Source organism: Phoca vitulina, unplaced genomic scaffold, assembly GCF_004348235.1.
Source record: "Phoca vitulina isolate PV1807 unplaced genomic scaffold, GSC_HSeal_1.0 scaffold13, whole genome shotgun sequence".
Lineage (NCBI taxonomy): Eukaryota > Metazoa > Chordata > Mammalia > Carnivora > Phocidae > Phoca > Phoca vitulina.
In genome coordinates this window covers 13,875,419-13,902,023 of record NW_022589716.1, presented here as the reverse complement: position 1 = coordinate 13,902,023, position 26,605 = coordinate 13,875,419, and the positions used below count along the sequence as shown (strand labels likewise).

At 36.2% G+C, this 26,605-nt stretch overlaps 2 protein-coding genes across 17 annotated transcripts in view; one reads left to right on the top strand and one right to left on the bottom strand.

The window, feature by feature from the left end:
• The window catches only part of TASOR (transcription activation suppressor), a 52,154-nt gene extending 32,273 nt beyond the window's left edge, over window positions 1-19,881 (top strand). The window contains exons 14-24 of one of the 8 annotated variants that reach the window (XM_032411524.1): window positions 920-1,111; window positions 4,905-5,311; window positions 6,663-6,804; window positions 8,063-8,122; window positions 11,374-12,308; window positions 14,876-14,998; window positions 15,723-15,882; window positions 16,330-16,438; window positions 17,761-17,939; window positions 18,110-18,274; window positions 19,156-19,881. In XM_032411524.1, coding sequence (XP_032267415.1) covers window positions 920-1,111; window positions 4,905-5,311; window positions 6,663-6,804; window positions 8,063-8,122; window positions 11,374-12,308; window positions 14,876-14,998; window positions 15,723-15,882; window positions 16,330-16,438; window positions 17,761-17,939; window positions 18,110-18,274; window positions 19,156-19,688 — 3,005 coding nt within the window. In that variant the 3' untranslated portion in view covers window positions 19,689-19,881. Of the gene's footprint in view, window positions 1-919; window positions 1,622-4,904; window positions 5,312-6,662; window positions 6,805-8,062; window positions 8,123-11,373; window positions 12,309-14,875; window positions 14,999-15,722; window positions 15,883-16,329; window positions 16,439-17,760; window positions 17,940-18,109; window positions 18,275-18,878 lie in introns of all 8 variants that reach the window. The other 7 variants (XM_032411521.1, XM_032411519.1, XM_032411525.1 and 4 more) reach the window with 7 other exon arrangements.
• Window positions 4-26,605, bottom strand: part of CCDC66 (coiled-coil domain containing 66) — a 78,603-nt gene continuing 52,001 nt past the window's right edge. For 6 of the 9 annotated variants that reach the window (XM_032411528.1, XM_032411531.1, XM_032411534.1 and 3 more), the window contains 5 exons: window positions 24,907-25,394; window positions 24,332-24,372; window positions 23,142-23,386; window positions 22,486-22,610; window positions 20,551-21,180 (listed from right to left, as the gene is read on the bottom strand). In XM_032411528.1, the coding sequence (XP_032267419.1) occupies window positions 21,094-21,180; window positions 22,486-22,610; window positions 23,142-23,386; window positions 24,332-24,372; window positions 24,907-25,394 (986 nt within the window). In that variant the 3' untranslated portion in view covers window positions 20,551-21,093. Of the gene's footprint in view, window positions 666-19,764; window positions 19,847-20,550; window positions 21,181-22,485; window positions 22,611-23,141; window positions 23,387-24,249; window positions 24,373-24,906; window positions 25,395-26,605 lie in introns of those variants that run through there. The other 3 variants (XM_032411529.1, XM_032411530.1, XR_004300379.1) reach the window with 3 other exon arrangements.

The window sequence follows — 26,605 nt, the reverse complement described above, 5'->3', positions numbered from 1 at the left end:
AGTTCTTTGAATATCTAAATCAAGTCACTGATACTTACATTTCATTGAAATTTTTCAGATAACTCAGTAAACATTTTGTTTCTTATATCATATTTTGGGAAATACTGGGGGTATTAAGAGGTATTAGCAAATAAAACAAATTATATATGACCTGATTATTTTTTAGTGGAAAATTTTTGGGTGTTACCATTGTTTTCACTAAATAAACCTTGATTGTAATTATTAAAATACCGTAGTGGCTTCTAGGGTTTTATATTATTAGAATTTTTTAGCTGAGTTCATTTTTGCATTCAAATTTTAGCAACAATAAAAGATCATGTGCTAGGTTAAATTTAGGCCATTTAAAATTAATAAAAAATTTTTCACACTGGTGTTAGAGAAAATTTGCTATTCACTGTTTCTAAGAACATACTTCAATGCTATATTAAGGTAGAATTCACACTGATGGGTTTCACTGTTAGATTAAGAATGACATTTTCAATTGTAGCCACTTGGTGTTTAGATATCTGCTATGGGGATAGAACATTAATGTAAAGTTAAACTTATTACAGTATAGCAGGAAGGAGTGACATTGCTATCAGTTGCAGGATTCTCTTGCTAGGAGTCTCAGATCTTGCCTTGCTTCTTTATTTCTCCTTACATTTTGCTTGCCACCAGTTCAATCCCTAGGGACAATAAGAAATGAAGATCTTTAATGAGTGGGTGTTTTACCCTTTAAAAATATCTCCTACAATTTTGTTTTAGTTTCTTATTGGCCTGTTTTTAGAAGTTATTTCTATATTGCATATATGTATTAGGGTACATACTCCTGGTTTGGTTTACCATTAATATATGAATGTTGTTGCATTTCTTTGACAAAATGTAGATCTGTGTTTGATTCTTGATTGCTAACATGGTTTGCTTTTTTGTTTGTTTACAGCACAAAAAGGTTCAACTAATGCAACACCACAGAAGAGACATGAGAGCATGACAGATGTATTAAAAATAACTCAGTTTTTACAGTTTGCTTTGATTCAGTGTCGAAAGGAATTCAAAAATATAAATACTATAAATTTTCATTCTGTTGTTGAAAAGTATGTAAATGAATTTTTTAAGCGAGGTTTTGGTTCAGGTAAACGAGAGTTTATCATGTTTCCATACGATTCACGATTAGATGATAAAAAATTCTTATACTCAGCTCCAAAAAATAAATCCCATATTGATAATTGTTTGCATGCCTATATTTTTCGGCCTGAAATGTATCAGTTACCAATTTGTAAATTAAAAGAGCTTTTTGAAGAAAATAGGAAACTTCAACAGTTCAGTCCACTCTCAGATTATGAAGGCCAAGAAGAAGAAATGAATGGTACAAAAATGAAATTTGGAAAACGAAATAACTCAAGGGGTGAAACTATTATACCTAGAAAGCAGAAGTCCTCTCACTCTTTGGATTATGATAAGGATAGAGTCAAAGAATTGATTAATTTAATTCAGTGTAGGAAAAAAAATGTGGGTGGGGACTCAGACACAGAAGATATGAGAAGCAAAACTGTCTTGAAGAGGAAGCTTGAGGATCTACCTGAAAATATGAGAAAGCTCGCCAAAACCAGTAATTTATCTGAAAATTGCCATCTGTATGAAGGTAAAAATATCAGGTTGCTTTTACACAGTATAAAAATAACAACCAAAAATATAGTAAAGTAGTTCTGTCCTTTCCCCTAGTACAGGGTTCTGCAAGTTACAGCCTCAGAACCAATCCAGCCTGTCCCGTTTTTGTAAAGAAAGTACATCAGATTTCTGAATTGTGTAGCTTAGGCAAATATGAGGAAAATAAAGTATGCTTGGCTGTTATCCTATTAATTGGAGTTCTTGTCCTTTTAGTACAAGTACATTGAATATTGGGTTCTTTTAGCATATTGCTTAGTGTAAGGAACCTTCTGAGCTTTAAAATTCGATTTTTTAGATGCATACACACTTTTTTCTACCCCAGGAGTCAGTCCAGTAATATGTTTGGCTTTTTCTTTTTTCTATTTTTCTTTGTTTTAGTTGACAGTTAAAGACAGAAATGGGAGACCCTTCTTTTAAGTGTGTGTTTCAATATTGCAAGTATTCTAAAACATTTTTTCATCTAGATTTTTAATATCTTCCCACTGCTAAAATAAGCATGAAATGTCTTCTTTGAGTTCATGGACCTTTGAATTTTGTGCTGCTGCTGTTCTTCTTTATGGCAGATATCAGTATGCCATTCCTGTTTCTTACTAAGCTGTTTTACTTGTATATGTTCAAATTCAGTGTGTCTCAGAACTGACTAGGTTAAATCAGTGTTTTTTTACTGTTCTCTGAGGAATCAGTGCTTGTATCCTCAGTTACTTTTCACTTATCTGCTCTCCTTTACTTCCTCTCTTTCTGCACATATGGCAGCCACTGGCCACGTGTTGTTATTTAAGTTTAAATTAAAATGAAATAATTCATTTCATGTATTATACTTGGAACATTTCATAAGCCGTACCACTGTATTGAAATAGCGCAAATAGAGAACATTTCCATCATGGCAGAAAGTTCTGTTTGACAAGGCTGTTGTCTTCAGTAACTTTCAAGTGTTTTTTCTTTACTTGACCTGTGTTCTCTTTTTCTTTCCAACATTTTCATCTTGTTCTTAACCTCTTGGGTGGCTTTCCTGGCATCCATCAACCATTTCAGTCTCATATTCTTCCAGTCTCAGCTTCGTATTCGTCTTTTCAAAAGTTTTTTATAGACTGGGCATGTACCACCTGGGTAACCATGTTTCCCATTCTTTTTTCACGTATTCCTTGATTAGGGTTCATCTCTCAGAATATGTCATAGTCAGCCCTTTACACTCCTCTTTCTTCCTGAAGCATCTTTCATTTCTCTCAAGCTGCATATCTTTGCAGTTCATATCCCTCCCTAGATTTATGGCTGTTCTACTTCTTGATGGTTTCTATTTCCTTTAGCTTACGCCATGCTGAACCTATTGACATTTACTGATCTGCACTGTCTTACACTGTTGACCTGGTATCTTGAGAATTAAGTGCTTACCATGTGCCAGGTACTTTACATGTATGGACTCATTTAGTTCTTGAGTGGTAGACATTATTATCCTTAATTTACAGATGAGAAAATCTGTAGAAGCTAAAGTCATGTAGTTCATTAATCCATGTTTAATTCATAACTTAGTTGTGACTGACAAAAAATTTTTCCTAAACTTGGCTGTATTTACTAGCACTGGCACATATGGTTAAGATATTTAAATTTCAGCACTGTTTTAGCTGATAATTGACTAATTTTGTATATGTGAAAAAATAGTTGTGGGTGACAGTCAGGCTTTATCAATAATTAAAATGGAGGGAAAGCCATGCCAATAGGCCAAAGTAGAAGTAGGGCAGGGGAGAAGGGGGAGATAGGTTAAACTGGAACTAGTGACAGTCAGACTTGCATTTCTAGGTGTTCCTCATTTGTGTTTCTTTTTAGTTATTTTGTACACTTTATTTTTGATTTCTGAAAATAGAGATTTAAAGGTTGGATTCTAACTTTTAGAATACCCTCATCTTGATTTGGTGGTGAACCCACTCATTTTATAAGCGGTAACCTCCTATCTTCCCTACCCCATTTTACATTAACCTTTTTGAGGTATGATTTACATAAAATATACCCATTTTAAAGGCACAGCTTAAAGATGAATTTTGATAGTTATGTTACTACCACTCCAATTTATAGAACATTTTCATTACCCCCAGATGTTACCTTACACTCCTTTGTAATCTCACCCCACCCCACCACTGATGTGCTTTCTGTCTTTATGTATTAGTGTTTCCACTTCTATGATTTTATAATTCATACAGGTAGGATCATACAGGATGTACTTTGTTGTTTCTAAATTTTTTTTCCCCCGGTGGTACATTATACCCTGCTTAAATTGGAAATCCTGGCATCTATCCAGGCTTTATCCTCCTTCAGCATTAAAAAGCACATGACTTTCTGAATGTCTGTTCCCTTTGCAGGTTTTTAATAATGGTATAATGCAGATTACCCAGATTTATACCTGCTTGTAACCATGTCTTAACATGTTTTCTTTCATAGTACTTTTTGGTCTTAGTGCAAGTTTGGTATGGCTTGTTTCAGGATGATTTTGTATCTCTAGTATCTTAGTTTTGTTATGAAATTAGTCATTCAAGATAAGGTTTTAGATTATAAGAATGTCGATATCTTAAAGACAAAATCTAATAGGTGTAGAGGAGATAGAAATCAAATTAAGCCATGGTTTGTTTTTTTAGTAGATTTAAATGTAATCTGCATATCCTTCTCTAACATTTTGCAAAATAGCAAGTACAGATATTTTATCTGTTTTCAAGTCAGATAAAACGGATTAAACTGATTGGGATTTTGGTAGTAGAGTTTAAGGTAACTACAGTACAGGTATTAATATATTAATATATATTATCCATACTACCAACATGATGTCTGAGCTCATTTCTCCATTAATACAATTTTCAAATTATGATGAAAATAAACTTCATTTATGGGAATTTTTAGCTATGTGCAAAATTTTATTTATTTTTTCTTACTATTTTTTAAAGATTTTATTTATTTATTTGAAAGAGAAAGCATATAAGCAGAGGGAGCACCAAAGGGAGAGGGAAAAGCAAGCTCCCCTCTGAGCAAGGAGCCTGATGCGGGGCTCAATCCCAAGACCCTGGGTGCCCGCTGTGTGCAAAATTTTAGAACTAGTTATATTTGTAAAGAAAGGGATGGATGTACTTGTGCAGTCTAAACCAGTGGTCTGATTGGATTCCTGCCCATAAATATCTTAGGATAATTAATTTTTAGATATATTTGATTTTTAAATTTTTATGCAAACATTCCAAACTTGACTTTAAGAGATGGGTTTTCTTTCTCTTTCCCTTCAGAGTCTCTGCAGCCTATTGGCTCTCTTGGGCATGATGTTGATTTGAGACAGCAGCAGCAGGATACCTCTAACTCCGGTGTTGCTGATATCCATCGGCTGTTTAATTGGCTATCAGAAACACTGGCAAATGCACGTCATTCTGATGCATCCTTGACAGACACAGTCAACAAAGCCTTAGGATTGAACACTGATGATGCCTATGAAGAGCTGAGGCAAAAGCATGAGTATGAGTTGAACTCTCCCCCAGATAAGAAAGAATATGAGCAGCCTACTTGTGCAAAAATTGAAAATGTGCATTTTAAGGGCACTCAGAGCCCATTGCTAGAAGTTGATACATCATTGTTAAAGTATCCTATTGCTATTTCTACCAGTGAAGCAGGCACTGACCATAAACTACATTTGAAAGAAGTAAGCATATGTCTTTTGATTATCTTTGTTGGTTTGTGAACGTGTGTCTGAAAGAGGATGTAGGTTTGTTTCAGTGGGATTTTTTCCCTTTCAAAAAGAAATAAAATACACATTGCAATGAAAGTATCTGTCCAGCGGAGTATTTCTAAGTTATTCCTTGTTACAAAGGGATAAATGCAGAAGTAGCTGTTTTCCTTCCTGCTTATAGGATTATGTATATCAGCTTATATATAGCTAATAAAATTGAATCCTCAAAAGATTGGCTTTCTGCTGGCCAAAAGTGATAGAAACAAGATCAGGTACTTAGTATTTTTCATGCAAGTAAGAATGGAAAGTGAGTGTCCTTTAAGGATTATCTCTGAAATGTCTCTCAGCATTGCTTGACAGGACATCCAGTTTGTTTATGAAGCAACCTTAGAGAGTACTGATCTCTAGCTGAGAAGTAACCTTGTCTCCCCCAAAAAGTGGCTGCATCTCTGGGGAATAACAATAACAGGATGGCCCCATTTTCCTAAGGGTTTATTTCTAATTCACTTTTCCCTCCGATTTCTCTTCCCTGCCTTTGAATAAAAGTCATATGCATGTCCCCAGGCTTTCTCCATTGTTTTAGGAGGATGATGGTAGGAGACCCACTTGGGGAAGTATGTAACTTATGTAACTAATATTATTAACATTTCCTGACATATTTAATACTCTAAATTGAGTCGATGGGAGCATGGGCCAAACTCTGCGCACTGCCTTTTTTAATTTAATTTTTTATTTTTTTGAGAGCTAGAGTGCGTGCGTGTGGGAGAGGGAGAGGGAGAATTTTAGGCAGCCCAACATGGGGCTCAATCTCGCAACCCTGAGATCATGATCTGAGCCAAAATCAAGAGCCGGATTCTTAAGTGACTGAGCCACCTGGGTGTCCTCACCCACTGCCTATTTTTGTAATTAAGGTTTTAGTGGAACACAGAGGAACACAGCCATTTGTTTAGGTATTTCCTCTGGCTGCTTTTGCACTACAGTGGCAGACCTGAGTATCTGGCCCACAAAGCCTAAAATATTTGGTGCTTTACTGAAAAAGCTTACCAACCTGTGCTCTAAATCAACATCAAATTATGTTTTGAGGGGAAACATTGTGTTTTAATTAAAGACCAGAGTATTTTAACTTTGCCATGCTGATTTTACTCATTTGTAATGTTTAGATTGAAGCTTGTGGATTTGCTATCAAAAAAAGAAGTGGAACATGCGACTCTAGGTCTCAGGGTTGTGAGTTCAAGCCCCACATTGGGTGTGGAGCCTACTTGTTTATTCTGGACGTAAAAATTAATTGAAAAGAAAGCTATTGAATATGTACTCTAATTTTTAGGATCCAAATTTAATTAGCATGAATAATTTTGAAGATTGCAGTTTGTGTCCCACTGTTCCCATTGAACATGGATTCCGCAGACAATCTAAGTCAAATAATGTCGAAGAGACTGAAATACATTGGAAACTAATTCCAATTACAGGTAAGAACAAGTATACTGGGACTTTGGTTTGCTTGGTTTTACTTAGCAGTTTCCTGAAGGGTTTCATCTTTTCTAGATTCCATTCTTGGGTCACTGGGTGGTTCGTCTTTTTGGTTCATCTTTGTATCTTATTTTGAGCAATGTAATGTTCATCACTGATTGTTGCTAGTTTTGGTCAGCATCAGCAAGCTATCTGCAAAACAGCCTATAAAAGCAGAGGGATTTAAAACATACTTTCCCAATGGAGTTTAGCGTGCAGACTTCCAAATGAATATTGTTGACAGAAATTGAGTTTCTAATAAGGTGAGGTAGTGACAGAGATGAAATGATGGTCTTTGGGACAACAGATTAAATGCTATCGTCTCAAATTATTAGAGTAAACTTCACCATAAGAAGCTGTCATCCAAGAAGTGGTCATGTTGAGGTTCATCTATTTGAAGAAAAAATTGATTTCTTAATAACTGGATTATCTTAGAGAAATTAGATCATCACAGAGAGTGGCCTGAAATGATCAAATGCAGAAATCCCTAGAAAGCTTATTGGACCATGGGGCAAGACTAGGTTAATAAATGTTGAAAGATCATTTTGCAGTATTCTGATTTCTCTGTGCAAACACATACATATACACACACACATATATATACATGCTCTTAATATTTCAAGTTCTTACTCATCTTTGTTAGCTAAGCATTTTTGGAAATATTCCCAGGGCACATCTTTTCCATTCCTAGATCTTTAAAAAGAAAAAAAACCAACTTTTTGCTAAAGAGTTAGACTGGCTTGTGACCTAGAAGCTACTGAGACCTCCAAGGACTCTGAGAAGAATTTCTAAAACTTGATGAGTTTCCATGGGCTTCAGCACCATTCTCTACTTAGTACCTTACCAGAGAGGGCGAGAGGCCTGGAAGTGATGGTGGAGAAGTAACTTGTACTTAAGAGCTGGAGATGTTGGCTTGAATGGAAGAAACAGAGTAAGAAAGTAGTCGATACAAATGATTATCCTAACCATTCCTCATTTAGGTAGCTTCATAGTTGATGTTCAGAGCCATTTGAAGGCACAGCATCTAGGTGTTGATATTCCATCATCATCTGAATGGAAAGGGAAGCAACTTCTATTTCTGAATGACCCTTCTGGATTATTTTAGGCAAAAGATGGAGTACTTGGATTTGTTAGCATTTGGGGTTGTCTGAAAGGTGCTTAATAGGTATCACCAATATCTGAAGAGCGTCTACAAATCTAATGGATGCTTTCCCTCAGGAGGGAATGCAAGAAGCCCAGAAGACCAGCTGGGGAAACATGGTGAGAAACAAACACCAGGTGAGAAGGCTCCCTTTGCTTTTCCTCCCAATGTGCCTTCTTCAGAATTGCTACTTGCATTTCTGGTTCTCTATCAATAGGGCATCATTTTGAGTTCTGTTAATTACAGAAAATTTGGATAATATTTGCATTTAAAATCATTATTTGATTTGTATCAAATATTCTTGTACAAAGAATGTGTTTAAAGAAGTCACTGAATATTCATAGAGATTAAGTTTTTTTCACTATAGTGATTCTATCTGATATGATGACTTGGGAAGATTGGAGTATTTTTCTTAATCCATTTCTGTAGAATATCCTGTGAGAAACACTCTTCAGGTTTCTTTTAAGTTTAAAAAATACAAGGATTGAGGCCAGTTATCTTTCAGGTTCATTATCCCTAATCTTGAGTTTTTTGACCCAGTTCTTTTTCTGATTATTTAAATAAGGTAGTGTTGTAAATAAGAGATTAGGAAACTCTGGGATTCCAGAAACAGTTACAGATGTTGCTGATTAGCTAATTGCTGTTGGTTCTTAGAAGACCTTTTCTTTTGTCTGAATTCAGTCCATTCAGCATCTCTGCAGATGGTCATAGGCATTGTTTTCTTGCTTAGAGTGTGGTGGTGGGCCTTTCTTGTTTGTTTCCATTTCTTTATATCTTACTCTTTCAGAAATCTTAAGTGGTAGTGGGTTTTTTTTCTTAATTTGGAAGGAAAGCTAAGTGGCTTAATTTTAGTAGATCTTTATGGTTTTCCTCTCTGTGGAATTAAAGACAATGATTTTAAGAAAATCTTTTGTCTCCTCCTAGGAAAAATGACCAAAAAAACCAAAATAGGAACAAATATATGACATACAGGAAAGTGCATTAATCTTTAGTACACAGCTCAGTGGATTTTTACATGTGTATAGACTTATGTTACCACTACCCAAATCAAGATGTAGGACATTTCCAACACCCCCAGGTTTTCTTTTGTATCCTTCCAGTCAGTACTCTCCCTGGCCCAACAGTAACCACTAATCTAAGTTCTTTTACCATAGATTAGTTTTACCTGTTCTTAAATTTAAGGTAAATGGAACCTACACATGTCTTGTTTTGTTTTTGGCTCTTTCACTCAACATTATGTCTGGGATTCACCTATTTTATATCTGTCAGTAATTCTTTCTCATTAGAAGCAGCCAGGTATCAGGCGCCTGGGTGGCTCAGTCATTAATCGCCTGCCTTCAGCTCAGGTCATGATCCCAGAGTCCTGGGATCGAGTCCCACATCGGGCTCCCTGCTACACGGGAAGCCTGCTTCTCCCTCTCCCACTCCCCCTGCTTGTGTTCCTGCTCTCGCTATCTCTCTCTCTCTGTCAAATAAATAAATAAAATCTTAAAAAAAAAAAGCAGCCAGGTATCTTGTTTATGCTTCAGTTTGTGCCATTGGCATGTGCAGTCCTCTCTTATTTGTCATACCCTCTTTATATTTTGTGATTGAAAATGTAAATACGTGAATGATGCTGCCTTTAGAGAACTCACTATTCCCCTTTCAAAGTCAAAGTACTGCAATGCTTGAATGACAATCAGTAGAAAACATGCATTATTGATATTGACATGTGTTTCCTTTAAATCATTTACCGATGAAGACATTTTTTTAAAATAAAGTTGTCAATTTTAGTGATTAGAATCTTATAGGGGAAATTTGTGACAGTAGAATTAGGTGATGGTAATTTGCATTTTTAAAAGGGATTTGTTTATAGACTTTTTTAATATGGAAAATTCCCTACATAGATTTAAGCTTCATTCAGCTTTATCCATAGCCCTTCAGGTGTAAACTTATTGGTCTGAACTACAGCTATACATCTTGGGAGCAGGTATTTCATTTGAAATAATACATAATTGGAAGTTTAAAAATTATAGGTGGTATTTCCCAACCCGTTTGTTTTACAAGGTATAATTTAAAATGTTTTTATTTAAATAAATCAGACATTTGATATGGTACATAAGAAGTACAAAAATATTTCAAAATGTAAAATACTTCAAAAAGTATTGCAGCCCTATCTCAGACATTTAGTTTCATTGCATGGATCAGCCTCTGTCACAAATTTCTTATGTATCCTTCCAGACATTTTATGTGTGCACTAAACTCCATGTTGCAGATTTAAGAAGGATGTTCTGTATTCTGCAGTTATTTTATGGAACTTGAATTTCTGGTTTATCAGTTTCATACAGTTTTAATTCTTACCTTGGTACATTGGATATTTTGCTCCCCTACTCTTCTTCCACCTACAGACCTGTTGTGGTCTTCTTACTCGCCAGCAGGTGCCTTTGTAGTAGTTAATGGGTAGAGTGGTTCATGGTAACTACCAGGGTTGGTGGAGAAATGTCACAAGCTGACTGCTGCTGAGGCTGTTAAGAGCTTTAGAAAAGTGTGTGAGGAAAACCAAAACTGAATTTGTGTGGAGAGGGTATGTTGCCACACCTGACTGCAAACTTGAACAGGGAATTCACTGTATCTTTAAAGTACTATAGTTTTGAAAACTATACTTGTACCTGCAACTTCCTGATGTAGAGGTACCATTTCATAGACTACAACAGCAATTTGTTAGGAAATATTGGCTAAGATCTAAGGAAAATTAATTAAAATAAAATTGTATAATATCATCTAGGCAAAGAGCACGAATTTTTTTTCTTTTCCTAAAATAGTACTATAAATTGCCGTTAAACATATTTTCCCCTTGTCTCTTAAAAAGGGACTTAGGGTATCTGTTTTGAAATGTAGTTTTAAAAACATTGTGTTTAAATTTAGAATTTCTGGGAAAAAAGTACAATCTATGGATTGAGCTTGTTGTCAAAAGTCAGTTTGGTTCCATTAACATCAGGTAGCTGAATGACCTCTTCATCTCAAGAGTGTTACTGTTAATGCAGATATGAAATATGTTCTCTTCCATATTATTGAACCTTTTTTCCCCCCGATAGATCTATCTGGGAAGCAGAAATAAGCAAACTTAATTTATATGGATGCCAAATTGGCACATGTTCGAACACTTCAAAAGGAATCAAAGAAAGTAACATCCAAACTTGTTACTCTAGCTACTGAAATCCCAAGACCAGCCATAAGTAGGCTACATAGAAAATGGGGTTCATACCATCATTTGAGATTTTTATTCTACTTTCCAGTGCGTAATTAGTTCTGAATACATACTTTGATCTGACATTCCTATTTACGAGTTTGTGTTTTCAGATGTTATTTTTTTGGATTGCTCTTATAATAATGAACTCTTCCTATATAGGTATGAAATCACCAGAAGAACAACTGGTGTGTCTGCCACCACAGGAGGCCTTTCCTAACGACCCCCGGGTAATAAGTAGACAGCGAGGTTCTGATTACCAGTTTCAATCCTCTCCATTTACAGACACACTGAAGGGCACCACTGAGGATGACGTGGTGACAGGTCAGGTGGTGACAGTGGAGGAGCAGTGTGTGCCAGCAGCAGAGCCGCCCACAATGAGTGAGACCACAGAGAGGACAGTGTTAGGAGAGTACAATCTCTTTTCTAGGAAGATAGAAGAGATTTTGAAGCAAAAGAATGTTTCATATGTCAGTAGAATTTCCACACCTGTTTTTTCAACACAAGAGAAGATGAAACGGCTTTCTGAGTTCATATATTCTAAGACTTCCAAAGCTGGTGTACAGGAGTTTGTAGATGGCTTGCATGAGAAACTAAATACTATTATTATCAAAGCATCGGCCAAGGGTAGGAATTTGCCACCAGTCAGTCCTAATGATTCTGGTAGTAAGATAGCATTGAATCCTCTGGGAAAGGCTGTCCTACCAGTTTCCTCAAGTGACTTCAACAGTAAACAGCTCCTTGAGCCACTTTGTAGTGATACTTTGAAAGACAACAACTCCAATGAGCAGCATTCCTCTTCAACTTTGGGTTTAACCGAAGTAGAAGTGAACCAGCCGCACCATGCTACAGAGCTGATGGTGACTTCTGATCATACTGTACCTGGTGATACTGCCCGGGAACCGGCAGAAAAAGAAACAACAAAATCGCCCAGTGATGTAAACATTTCTGCCCAACCAGCTCTTTCAAATTTTATAAGCCAGTTAGAACCTGAAGTATTTAACAGTTTGGTTAAAATCATGAAAGATGTCCAGAAAAATACTGTGAAATTTTATATTCATGAAGAAGAAGAGAGTGTGCTCTGTAAAGAAATAAAGGTAACTAAATGAGAAGGTATTAATAATAGTAATGCTATATAAACTTGTCTTGTTGGGTCTGATCTCTGTTAAATGGAGGGTTTTTTTGTTTTTAAATGTTGACCATATGTTTTCATAATTTGATACAGAGTGGAATAAGACTAGTAAGTTCAATTAAATGTAGAACCTCTGATCTAAGTATCTCAGAATTTAGAATCTTGTTTTATCAGTGATTTTAAAGACCATTTGTATGTACACTGCAAATACCTTTAAACTGTTGATTTCAAAGATTTTAAATGTTTCTTACTTGGGTTTTTAATGGGAAAGATACAGAGGTAGAAGAAGCTGTCAGTGTTTACTTCTTACGGGGGTTTTTATCAGTCAAATAGAAAAAACTGTCCAGGGATGACCTAATGATATATATAATCTTTTGGCATTTCTTGATACCCTGGTCATGTCAGGGTTCCCTACAGCCTTTTTGATCAAAAAACATGATGATCCTGAAAGACTCCCCAATCATGAAAGATTCCTCACTGCAAGGTATATTTTTTTTCTACTGAAGCTACGGAGTAAGACTAGTGTTTCAAGTATTTGATTTTTAAAAATACATGCATGTATTTGTGTGTGTGTGTAGATACAGACATAGATCTATAAAATTTGTAACAATAGGTAAATTATGACATACAAGAACAGTTGTATCAGTGTTTTAATAATAACAAGTAGTATTTACTAAACTCTAGGATTTTAATCCCTTCAGGGAATGGCATAGGTTTTAAAATAAATGCCTGCTCCCATTATGGAATTAACTTACCATGACGGATTTCTGCTTGTTTTGTTAGAGGAAGCAGAAGGTACTATAAATAAGTGCCTTGTAGCCGAGAGTGGCCCAGAAACTCTGCTGCTGAGATGTTCTGAGCTTTTGTCAGTTTGGGAATCTCTTTGATGCCAGCATGTTTCATGTAGCATGCCCATGAGAACATGAAGAACATGGAAATGGAGGAGGAAGAGTGCTCAGTGTGCCTTTTCTACTACTAAATCCCTGTGATTTCTTGGGAAGATGAAACCAGACTTAGTAGGAGTTTCTTGGTTGCATTTTTGCCCACTGTCATTGAATGTAGAGCTTCTTAACTTTTTCCACTCCCAGCAACAGGTTCAAGCACAGTACTTGTGGGGGCAATAGCTGCCTGTCTCGATGAGAGAATAGAGTGGATACAGTTCACAGTGTGCTCAGCATTTATCACACCTTCCCCACCACATTTTGTAAACTAATTGTATCACACTCACAGAAAATGTATTGACTTCTGGTGCATTTAATTCATTCTAGCATAGAATAAATCCTATTTTTATTACTCATGTAGAAGAGAAGGATGCTGTGTGTTTTTCAAATCTGATAGGAGGTCAGATCAGAACTTTAGTTTTTAATCAACCTCCACTGGAAAATTTATCCAGCAAAAATGTTAAAATAGAATAAAAATACTATCAAAAAAATTTTAAGCTTCCTGAATAATTCTGGAGTCCAGTGGATTTATTATTATAAGAGTTCAGGGGTCTTAAAATGAATTTGCAGTTAAAGCTTCTTAATGTAAAAAGACCAAAAATTACAAGCTGGCCTATAATTTATCTTCTCATTACCTGTCTGTAAGCTGTTCTGAGATCTGCCCTGAAGCTTTAGAGGTTAGAGCAAAATCTAATAATGTAGAAGATGCTGCTTTAGTTCGGGACTACACAGAAACATCCTCTTTGGGGTGATGCTTGTTGACTGTTCTTGATAGAGCAGCAGACTGGTTGTGAGGGAAGCTGGGTTTAGATTTAATGGCTGTCTAACCAGCCTTGCCAACCTTGAGAAAATTAATCTCCTATATCTGTGACATGAGGAATATGACCTCTGGAAACCTGCATTTTACCTCAGACTTCAGGATTCCACCAGCAAGCAAAGAGCAACGGAAACTGCCTGCACTACCACCATGTGTCCTTTGATAGTACCATGTCACCAACATGGAGGGAGGTATTAGATGGGAGGGTCTATTTTATTTGAAGGTGTGAACTTGACAGACATGGCTAAATAGTATGTGAATGCCATGGTCCATACTGAAGCTCTGTATGAATGACTTTGGAATTGTTGTGAATTAAATGAGTCCAGTAGTCAGAAAAGTGCTTTGTAAGGGAAGGAGTACTATACCAGTAACCTTGCTGCAAATAACCAAAGGCTTCCCTTGAAAGGAGAGGAAATGAGATGAGGGAGTCGTTAATGATTGGGCTCTGGGTTGCCCAGAATAAATAATGGAACTGGGTTAAGAACCTGGGCTAATTCATTGTTCTTATGGTTCTTTTGTTACCCACCACTGGCATTTACTTCGCTTCGATTGCATAGCATTGTGACATTGTGACCATGGCCATTTAAGCTCCGAGCTATAGATTTTTCTATAAGAAGAGTGGACCTGATGATCTCTAAGGTCCATAGTGTAAGGTCATCATTATTAGTGATCATTACTGAATGACTACTTACCAGTTTATATTGCATTTCTGGTGTTAGGTGGATATTTGCAAAAAAGGCCTTTTAATGTTGATTTAGTTTTTCTCTTTAACAGGAATATCTTATCAAATTAGGCAATACAGAATGTCATCCAGAACAGTTTTTGGAAAGAAGATCAAAATTAGATAAACTATTGATTATTATTCAGAATGAAGACATTGCAGGTTTCATTCACAAGGTAGACTAAAGTCAAATTCACTATTATTTTGGTTATAAAAACTCCCTCATTTTAAAATCTTACTGTCTTTGAGGCTAAAGCTGTTTGTTTTTAAAATATCCTTATAAGGTCTAAAAGAGATAAAACTTCAAGTTTGGGAGATTTAGGGCTTGAGACCTAAACAATCTGTGAATCAGCTTGTGATCAAGTTTGTACCTCTGCAAAATTTTAAATTGCGGCACGTGACAGACCCTCCCTGTCACTCATCAAGACTCTTAACTCCTTGAATGTCAGTGGGTCTGTTGACTCTCTCTGTGTTGTTGTCATCTTCATTTGTATGTCCCAGGTAAAACCTGTTTGTACCCCCTCTTTGCCAAACCATTTCCCCTTTCCGTTGCATTTGGAGGTACCCCATCCAGTCTTAGAAACCTGTCTCAAGTCCTGCTGTCCTTTGAAGGCTCTCCTGACTGCATGGGCTCTTGCCCTCCTCTGAATTCTGACTGCACTCACAGGGCCGGACAGGTTGGCCTTTATCATTCTATTGCCAGGTCTCTTGTGCCTTTTCGTCAGAGTGTTCTGTTCATGGTATGTACCCAGTACAGAAATGTTGGTTTATGTCTTTGGACATGTTGGGAATATTTTTGTATTTTGCTAGACTTTTCTTGTAGGTTACTTCACACCTGAGTCTTACCATTTCATTCTCTTACCTATCCTTATTTCTGTTTTTGTTTTGGGATTTAAATAGGTACCTGGCTTGGTGACTTTAAAGAAGCTGTCTTGCGTTAGTTTTGCTGGTGTTGATAGTCTGGATGATGTTAAAAATCATACATATAATGAATTATTTGTATCTGGCGGTTTTATTGTGTCTGATGAATCCATTCTAAATCCAGAAGTTATCACAATTGGTAAGATTTATGCTTTATTTGGAGCACAAACTTCTTTTGTCCTTTCTAGGTTTTTTTCTTCTCATTAACGACTCATGCTTTTTAAATGTATTGTTCTCTCTGGCCGAATGGATGAGTACATTTCCATCATTTTCTTTTTATTACTTCAAATTTCTTTGTCTCTTAGTCACTGCAAATAATGTCCTCTAAATCTGATGTAAAGCAAGTCTCTCTGCACCTATTGCACTTGGATTCCTTCTGCTTTGTTACTGTTGTCAGCATGTTCTCTTTTTTTGTTATGTAGATGTTCTTAAATCTAAGAGTATATCTGTCTCCCTTCGAAGGGAAAATACTGCAAAGGAAAGTAGATATTCCCTATATAGTATCAACAAACATTTCTTCCATAATTCATTTGTTGAGTGACTGTTATATATTGAATTTTAAAATGAACTTCATTATCTCTAACAGAGAACCTTAAAAATTTTTTGACATTCCTCGAAGAACTCAGTACTCCGGAAGGAAAATGGCAATGGAAAGTCCACTGTAAATTTCAGAAAAAACTAAAGGAATTGGGCAGGTAAGATTTGAAAAATAACTATATAATGGTTGTTGATGTCAACATTGGGTTCATAAAATTTCTTTCTCTCTTTTTCTGTGTTTATAGATTGTGGATGTTGCTCAGTTTTCACAGATTTCCTTAGCCAGTCATAAGGGGGAATGTAGTTATTATTCTAGCCTATTTGGAAATAGTATTCTTATTTAGGTAGAAGCGCTAAAGTTGAAGTTCTAGTTAGGTATATAGGTAAAATTGGTTTAATCTTTGCCACTTGAGGGTTTAGAATAATCGTCAAAACGGAATAGTCAGCACTCTATTTTTTTACCAAACTATATATGCCAACTAGATCAGGCTCTCTTCCAGTTAAGGACTATACCTTAGGCAAGCTAATCTATTTACACACATACTGAGACATTAATCACAACATGATAAGGGGATTTGTGATTAGGACATTCATTTATGTAAGTAGTTGATTTCCAAAATGCCCAGTGATCCTTGGATTACTAGTCCACTTGAGAGGCCCCACAAATGATTCTATAATAAGATGAATTTTGGATAGTCTGTCTTACTACTAGAGTCCATGTAGTGTATTTACATATTTAAGGATCTGAGAGACTCTCTAGTTAAGAATTCTGTTTTACATTTTGTCAGCTAGCATTTTTGAAACTTGGGTGGAAAAACATTTTTTCTTCTAATACCTAACACCTTCTAATTCTGTGGAAGACACTTAGGGAAATTCAGGTTTAAATAATTGAAAAGTATTTAACTCTTTGTAGTAATTCACTTTAAAAAACTTGTTTTATCTTCAAATTATGTGAAAATAGGCATTGGAAAAGCTTTTACCTTTGTGTAACAGATAACAGTAATCAGATAATAATGAGGCCCGAAGGTGTGACTTTGGTGCAAAGTTAATACCCTTATCTTCCTGACAATAGTAATTTCTACCACTTGTTGCCTTGTGCTTGGAGGTGTAGAAATAGCTTCGAGCCATGTATTTTTCTGAAGGAAAGATTTCTTTTTGTCCTGTGCCCTTTGTTCACATTCTGAGTTAGTAAAGCTAAAGGGGGAAGTGTTTAGTAAGTACAGTGAGATTTTAGTCTAAAGCTGAATGGCTGGCTCTCAGGCTTTGCACCCATAAAAAGCCCCTGGACTTAAATGTGGGTTGCACAATTCCTGCTCCCCTCTCTCTCCTAGGAAGCACCCGTCCATCAGGCAGTGAACTAAAGCAGTGCAATTGTCTTTGGTTGCCTCAATTGAGAAATTATGGTTTTAATTTGAAGCAAAAACGTCCATACTAAATTTTAGAAATGCAGGTCCAGATATTGAACTACTTACTTCCACAGATTGAATGCCAAAGCTCTAAGTCTGTTGACACTTCTGAATGTCTATCAGAAGAAACATCTGGTTGAAATTTTGTCATACCACAATTGTGATTCACAAACTCGAAATGCTCCAGAATTGGATTGCCTTATCAGACTTCAGGCTCAGAACATACAGCAACGACACATAGTCTTTCTAACAGGTAAAGAGTGCCGCCTTAAGCTTTCTATTATGAATGTAGGAATGTGGATGGAAGCGTTTTGTTGCTGTTAGTGGGTGTTAAGCACTTTCATGGGGGTGGGGGCTGGCATCATCCTGTCTCTCCATGTAGGTTTTCACATTTTATACTCGAACCTTTTTATTTTTATTTAGAAAAGAACATCAAGATGCTTTCCAGTTATACAGATAATGGAATAGTGGTTGCGACTACTGAAGACTTTATGCAAAACTTTAAAAATCTTGTGGGCTATCACAACTCAATCACAGAAGAAAACCTTCCACTGCTTGGTGCTAATGAGAATCTTGAGTCGCAGTCAGGTAACTTTTCAGTAGTTTTACTTTTCTTTAAGGCAGACAGAAAAAGAGGAGTGGTTTTGTGTCGTTTTCGTAGAACAAAATGCCTGCTTTGAAACTACTCGCCCTCCGTGTAAACAGCTTCAGGGGAAGTGTTTCAAGGCACTTAACTGTTCTTATACTTAGCATATACAAAATTTGCTCATTTATTATACTGTAGTCAGTACAAACTGTTAAGTATGCTACCAGGGTAGGCATTTTCTTTTTGAGGGTATATAAACTTTATCGGCTGCTGTTGTCAGCAAAGGGGTTCTGTTTTTAAAAAGGAGGACACCAGGTAATGGGGAATTTAGTATTGGGCTACAGACTCTCCCCAGATGTATACAGCAATTTAAGTGCAGGGTAGTAGGGATATACCCATAGCTTTAGTGCTTTGTGAGATGGCCTCTGCTTTGGTTCCAGGTTTTATGTTAAATGAAAGATGTACGTACTTTGTTTTTGATGAAAAGCAGAGATGATCAAACATTTGCTAGAACTAACCAGTTTAGTCGTAATCCAATGAAGCTAGATGTCAAAATTTTTATTTTTTATTTGTCTTGTCAAATACTGAATTACCGTGTAACTTTAGATGCTGTTTTGACATTAACCCCTTTGGAGCTGGGAGTTGGGATTTCCCAACATTAAACGTGAACACATTTCGCAGAAGCTTTTAGCATCGGATTATCTGGACATTCACACCTAGTGTGAGTGTTGTGACTAAGTGAACTTGTGGCAGAAGACCAAGCTTTAAGGGATTGTGGACTTGCAGACCCTGACGCATTATATTGTGTGAGTAGTGTATAATTTTAAAACTTAAACAAATTGTGTATTTCAATAGAGGAGGACTTTTTGTTTTTTAAATGTAGCTCTTTTAGAAAACGATGAAAAGGATGAAGAGGATATGTCTCTGGATTCAGGGGATGAAATCTCACAAATAGAAGTATGCAGCAATTTTCATTCAGAAATATTGGCGAAAGAGACCAAAGGATCACGTGGAACAGATCAAAATAAGAATATTCAAATTGAGTTGCAATCGTCTCTTGACGTGCAAAAAGGTTTATTAGAAGATAAGACTTATCAAATTGATTCTGAAGAGAGCGCTTCTGTTGCTATAGTATGCTCTGAAGGAGAGAACAGCAGTGCAACTGAACAAGATTCATATAGCAACTTTCAGGTTTATCACAGTCAATTAAATATGTCCCATCAGTTTAGTCATTTTAATGTTCTCACTCATCAGACATTTTTGGGGACACCATATGCCCTTTCATCAAGTCAGTCTCAAGAAAGTGAAAATTACTTTTTATCTGCTTACACTCAAAGCTTGGATAGAGCTAAATCTCCATCTCCATTAAGTTGGGGGAAAAGTGATTCTTCCAGGCCCTTTTCAAAAGAGAAATAATTACAGTAACTTTTTTTTTTTTGAAATAGGTTGTTACGAACTTTTTCTGTTATAATTAACAATTTATATTTCATTCTCTAAACAAAACGTTTCTTGTCCTTCCTCAATGTTTTTTTTCCTCTTATTTAAATCATGATGGCCTGTAACAGTTGAAGCATCTGAAAATTGAAATAAATATATATTTTTAACATATATTGTACTTGAATTATCTCATGTTGGCACTTTTTAAGTTTTACATATATATGTTAACTGTACTTGGGCTTCAAATTGAAGCCTGTTTTATATATAAAATTAGATAATTTGCAAAAGGATAGTGAACAATGGCTTTTCTTTTTCTCCCCCCCCCCCCCCACCCCGGTCAGATGATACCAACTACTTTTGCGAAGTGACATACCAATCGACTATTGTTAAGCTTTTGTATAGTGTTAATACAGGTATAAGCCAGTGATGTCAATAGATATAAAGGATTTTGGCTCAATACCTCAAGATTTATCTAACAATGAATGCAGTTTCAGTTTAGATGATAAACTATGTAACATAAGACTTAGGACTTAATGCCAGGCAGCATTATTTTTATCTTTAGGCTTAGCCATGTAAAAATTGCCTGTTGGTAAAATTTGGGGTCAACCTTTTATTTGAGGTATTTGATCATTACAATTTTCAATGCTTAGTATGGTCCTTGACTTAACCAAATGTAATTTCGTATTTCCAAAAGATGGGCTTCTGTTATATTAAAGGCACTGAACAAATCTGGAACAACTTTGCTATAGATTTTTGAATTCGTAGTCTTAGAAAAATGTAAGTATATTTTTGAGGTGGTGAAAACTTAAGTGCTTTACTAAAAATAACAATTCACAGATAAAGTAAAGTATATGGTCAATTTTAAAACCGTATCTATTGCTAATAAATAACTGCATTAGAAATGCAAACTTGTAAAATGTTTTTGTAAAGTCCTAAAAACAGGAATTATAGAAAAGAAATACTGAGCTATTTTAAAGTTGAGATGTGTTAAGTCAGACCTTCCTTTGGCCCCTCAGAAGAACTTGGAAGAGTTCTAACCTCTTAAATCTTTTTATAGAACAAATACCTAAGTGGTATTTCAGTAATAAGCTACGTAAGTGTAGAAGAACGTGGTCTGTGAACAGGTCAGAAACCTGTCTTAAGGTAAGTAGAAAGTGTTTAAATACCTAGATTGTGATAGAGCAGAAAATGTTTTTTTACTAACCTTTACAAAAATGTCTGTTTTATTGTAAAAAAACATATATACACAGCGTTGTACTACATAATGTACAAGTTTTAAATAAGCATTTTTAAAATAAATCAGGTTATTTGGAAAATACAGTTATGCAATGAACACATTTTATAATTCAGAAGCAACAAATGTGAAGGATTTGATATTCTACATTTAAAACGAAGAATTAAAATTCTCTTCTTGATTTGCAGCTAAAGGCATGAGATTAGTTTCCAACTCCCTTTGCTTCTGGAGAAGGCCCTGAAATCACATTGATATGTTAGGAAGGTGTGCAGCAGACTTGCAAATTATTCCTATTTTACATTTCAGTCCTGCTAATCCAGAATTACATTTACTTTACTTTGAAAACCTGTAATCAATCAATCAGTTCAGTTACTTGGCCATAGCTTTATCTTTGTCACGTTGAATTTTAACCACTCAAAAGACCTACATCAGACTTTCTCACTTGGATATTGTGTAGCTATTACATACGTGTAAGATTATGTTTTTAGTATAAAAACCAATAAGGATGACTCTTCCAAGTCTCCATAACTATGGGGCTGAAATCCCCTAAAGGCTCTTAAAATGGTAATGAGACACACTGAAGGAGTCTCCCTTAAATAACATCCAGTGTTTATCTTGACTGCACTAACCGTAGTGGCTTAGACAAGGCCCTGCTGAAGTAAGATGTGGCTACTATATATACATGGTATATATTCCTGCCTCTTGACCTCACAACTTTTACCTCTATTTAAAAAAGTGCCTTGTCACTTTAAAGGAAAATTGGAAATATTACTGCTTGTTACATAATCTCTATGTAACCAAAGCTAGCATTTAAAGAACTAAAGGATACTTTCTATATAATTCTGTTACTGTGATTTTCTAGCTCTATGTGAACAAATTGGGTAAGCAACACTTGAATCGACAATTTGAAATGCAAGAGGCATATGTAAATGACTGGACATGAAAAAGGGCACTCCTAAGTGGCAGTTTATTTTTCCTAAGATAGGTATTTAAAGGCCAGCTGATAAAGGTTATAGCCTTAAATATTGAATGTGTTACTAGATTTTATTTTTGCCTGAGCAAGCTAATGAGAAGTGACAATAACTGATCTGGGAGGAGAAGATGTAGTCTGATGGGTAAGACGTTATGTGTATACTTTCACACCAAATTTTATTTATTATTCTTTGGGACTTGCATCAATATTCTGTTCTGAACACTGCCAACACATTCAATTAAAAAAAAAAACGTGAACTGCATTACTAAGAATTTATTAAAGCATAATTTTGTATTTTCTGTCTTGGGTTTTAGGGTTTATTTCATGTTTACCCTTTCAAATGTATGTTTTTCATTAAATAAAATTGTCTTAATATTACAGCTGTCTCATGATTTCATACTGGAGTATTTAAGATGGCAATGTGAATCAAATTGAAGGAAAGAACTTTTAAGATTAATATACAAGTGAATTTTTTTAACTGGGATGTGTTCAATTAGGCCTTTAAAGTAAATTAGCCCTTCCAATATATAGCCCTCCGTTAGCCATACACAGAATGAAAAAGCTCCTACCTGTCTCAGTTCCGATAGTCCCTTAAGGATTGCTTGCTGTCGATCCCTGTTTTTCACCAAGTTAGGATTAAGAAGTGGGTCCCTGACATCAGAATCAAATAGCTGCCGGTGTTCTTGGTCACAGTCTGAAGACAGAAGAAAGTGGTGTAAGTCAAATACAATCTCTAAAATTAAAAATTTAGTAAAGTGTCTGCCTTTGGCTCAGGTCATGGTCCCAGGGTCCTGGGATCGAGCCCCGCATCGGGCTCCCTGCTCAGCGGGAAGCCTGTTCTCCCTCTCCCACTCCCCCTGCTTGTGTTCCTGCTCTCGCTCTGTCAAATAAATAAAATCTTTAAAAAAAAAAATTTACTGGGCGCCTGGGTGGCTCAGATGGTTAAGCGTCTGCCTTCGGCTCAGGTCATGATCTCAGGGTCCTGGGATCGAGTCCCACATCGGGCTCCCTGCTCCTTGGGAGCCTGCTTCTCCCTCTGCTTCTCTCTCTCTGTCTCTAATGAATAAATAAATAAAATCTTTAAAAAAAAAAAATAAATAAATAAATAAATAAATTTACTAACGGACCCCAAAAGAGAAATTCTACCCCTCCTGACCAAGGGCAAGAATATTAGTTTGGATTCTGAATTTAGTGTTGGGGGAAAGGGACACTTCTGTTTACTTACCATGTGGAGTTTGGTACTGAAGATCCTGGGTTAAAGGCCTAGACAGAGGTGCATCTGGATCAAGGTAATAAATCTCATTGGTTCGGACATAGGGGATAAAATGAGATGGTTCAGAAAGACCAGGTGATGTTTCTGTTTGACTATCTTCTAAGAACAGATTCTCTCTTTCATAATTACTGTTTTTTAGTGTCTGAGTTTGTTGTGTTCTGTTTTTCACCACTGGAACTGGTGGTGGTGACTGAGACCTGTTTTTTTCAAAAAAGCACAATTAAGGACTAAGAAGCTTTAATGCAAAATTATGTATTTTAAATTAAGCATATCTACTCTTTAATCACATTTCAATTTAGTCTACAATGTAACACCTTAAGGAACACTAGGAATAGAAGTGAGTTCTATGACACTTTTCCTAAAATGGCAACAAAATAGGATGACTTTACTTGGCAAGGATATATACAGTATAGAGGAAAAGTGAGGATCAACACTAGCTGGGCTGATTTAAGCCCAATGTTTCTTGTCCTTAGATAATTCACAATAATCTACTTACCATGCGAACCAAACTTCTTGTTAGAGCCACATTGCTACACAACTCTAAACCACCTGGTTCATGCACAAAGGCACAGAATAAAATTCCTAACCATCTAAATCTGGCTAAATGAACTAGTATCCCTACTAGTCATTTCTTCATAACCTCCTCAATCCAAGCAGAAAGGCTATTCCACTGTTGACATCACTGGAAAGTCAAAACTTTTTTTTTTAAAGATTTATTTGGTGGGGAGAGTCCCAAGCAGACTTGGCGCTAAGCACAGAGCCTGACGTGGGGCTCGATCCCATGACCCCGAGATCATGACCATGACCTCATGAAACCAAGAGTCGGTCACTTAACTGACTGAGCGAGCCAGGTGCCCCAAGTCAAAACTATTTTAGCTAAGTTTGCAGACAATACCTCACCTATATTCCTACCTACATGCTTAGGCCCAGTCCAAATTGGGCCTTCAAATTTCAGGTAAAATGTCAGCCACATTTCCCTTAAACCTCTATTTCCCACCTCTAAGTCCCTACACTTTCCTGTTACTGACTACATATATATATATACGTGCTTTGATCTTACCTATATTCTGAGCAAATATTTGTACTTCCTTTGTCCCACACAGCACTAAGTAGCTATGGAATCAATCCAATCCATAACGTACCTTTCCTTGCCGAAAGAATTAATTTTCAGAGGCTCTTCTTCCTGAAGGGTAGATAAATGCAGACAGGAGTAACAGTACTGCCATATGTCCCCACAAATATTTTTGAAAACTGGAGAAAGAAAGATTTTCTACTTTTCCAGTCACGGAACCAATGCAGTAATTCCTGACCTTGTAAAATTATCCTCTGTCTATATTAACTACAAATGAGTTTTGAATGGCTATTTGAACAATGAAGAGCATTAATCTATATAGGGTATAAGTGTCCAGTTTTTCTGTACAGGACCAGATAGTAAACACTTTTGGCTTTGTGGGCCATGTGGTGGTCTCTTCCAGCTACTCCAAACCAGACACAGTTCATAAAAGAATGAGCATGGCTGTGTTCCTATAAAACTTGATTTACAAAAGCAGCAGCATGATGGATTTGCCCACAGGCCGTTTGACAACCCCTGGTATAAACTAAAGCATATTTCTTAAACTCTTGAACAGCCTCGTCAAAATAACCACGTGGGGAACTGTTTTCAATCTAAAAACACCAATACATACTTTAAAATATTTTTAAGACAGTAAAGTTTTACCTTTTTGATTAGATGCCACCTGAACCTTGGCTCAGTTTCTTGAGATGAAGGAAGAACTGGTGAAGTGCCTCTATTTTGAGAGAGATGTCCAGGATTATTTCTTTCTACCAAATTAAGCAGTTCCATCTGCCTTCTTACTTTTTTTTCTTCTCTCTGCTTTTGAAGCTGTTTAGGGTACTTTTCTGATGCTGGAATATACCTTTTGAGTGGCTTATTTATATTCCAATCAGGTCTTTTAGGACATTTCTTCATAGGTGTTTTCTCTGTCCTTGCAAACTCATTACACTGATCATTATGCCAACTGTTTTCTTTTTCTAAGTTGACTCCTTTAACGTGATTTATTATAAGTTCCTCTTTGTCTTTCTTAGTGTTAAACTGTTCATTAAATTCTGCAGGAATCTCAGGAGATGAACAATTTAGAATTTCCCTCTCTATTACTGTTCCACAGCATGATTCTGCATTGGTGAGTGTTCCTGTATTTAAGTCATCTAAAGAAAAATTTCAGAGGATTAATTTTTAATTGTAAAACACAGAATTTATTATTTTAACTATTTTTTTCCAAATTCTATACCCATTAAACAACTTTCCATTCTCCCTACCAGCTTCTAGCAACCACCATTCTACTTTGTTTCTATGATTTTGACTATTCTAAGTACCTCATATAAATGGAATCATACAGTATTTGTCTATGACAGGCTTGTTTCATATTAGCATAATGTCCTCGAAGTTCAACCATTTGTATATAGCATGTGTCATAATTCCTCCCTAATTTTTAAGGCTGAGTAATATATACCATTATAGGTGTATACCACACTTTGTTTATCCATTCATCTGCCAAGGGGCATTTGGATTGCTTCTACCTTTTAGTTATCGTGACAAATGTTGCTATGAACACTGGTGTCCAAGTATCTCTTCTTACTTTTCACTTCTTTCAGGTATATACCCAGAACGGGAATTGATGGGTCATACAGTAATTATATTTTGAATTTTTTGAGGAAATGCTCTATGTTTTCTATAGTGACTACAGTTTTTACATTACCAATAGTCCACAAGGGTTCTAAATCTTACATTAAACCATTCACTGTACCAAGCAAACCCACAGTGCTGCACAATTTCAGGCCCTTTGACTTACCCCAAACAGAAACCCTGCATCCACTAAGCAGTAACTCCACATTCCACCCTCCCTCCCAACCCCCAGCAACCTCTCTACTTTCCATCTCTATGAATTTGTCCACCCCACCCTAGATTCCTCATACAAGTGGAGCTATAGGATATTTGTGTTTCTGTGCACTCCTCCCTGACCCCATGCCCAGCTTACTTACTCAGCAAGATGCCTAGGTCATCCATGCCACACACTTCAGATGGTTTAGTTTTAAGTAGGCTCCATGCCCAGCATGGAACCCAATGTGGGGCTTGAACTCACAACCCTAAGACTTTAGCTGAGATCAAGAGTCAGACACTTAATCGACTGAGCCATCCAGGTGCCCCCAGATGATTCATTCTTAGCATCACGTATGACCATTTTTTAAAAGAAACTTTTCACAGGACTGTCCTAGCTTTCATTGAGAATATACAAAAGCCATATATAATATCATCTTGTATATCTAAGTATTTCTCAGCAAAAGTCTAAAATACATTTTTCATATCAATGGTAACTGGCAAAAAATTTTTCATCAAAAACAATGTAAAAAAAAATCGA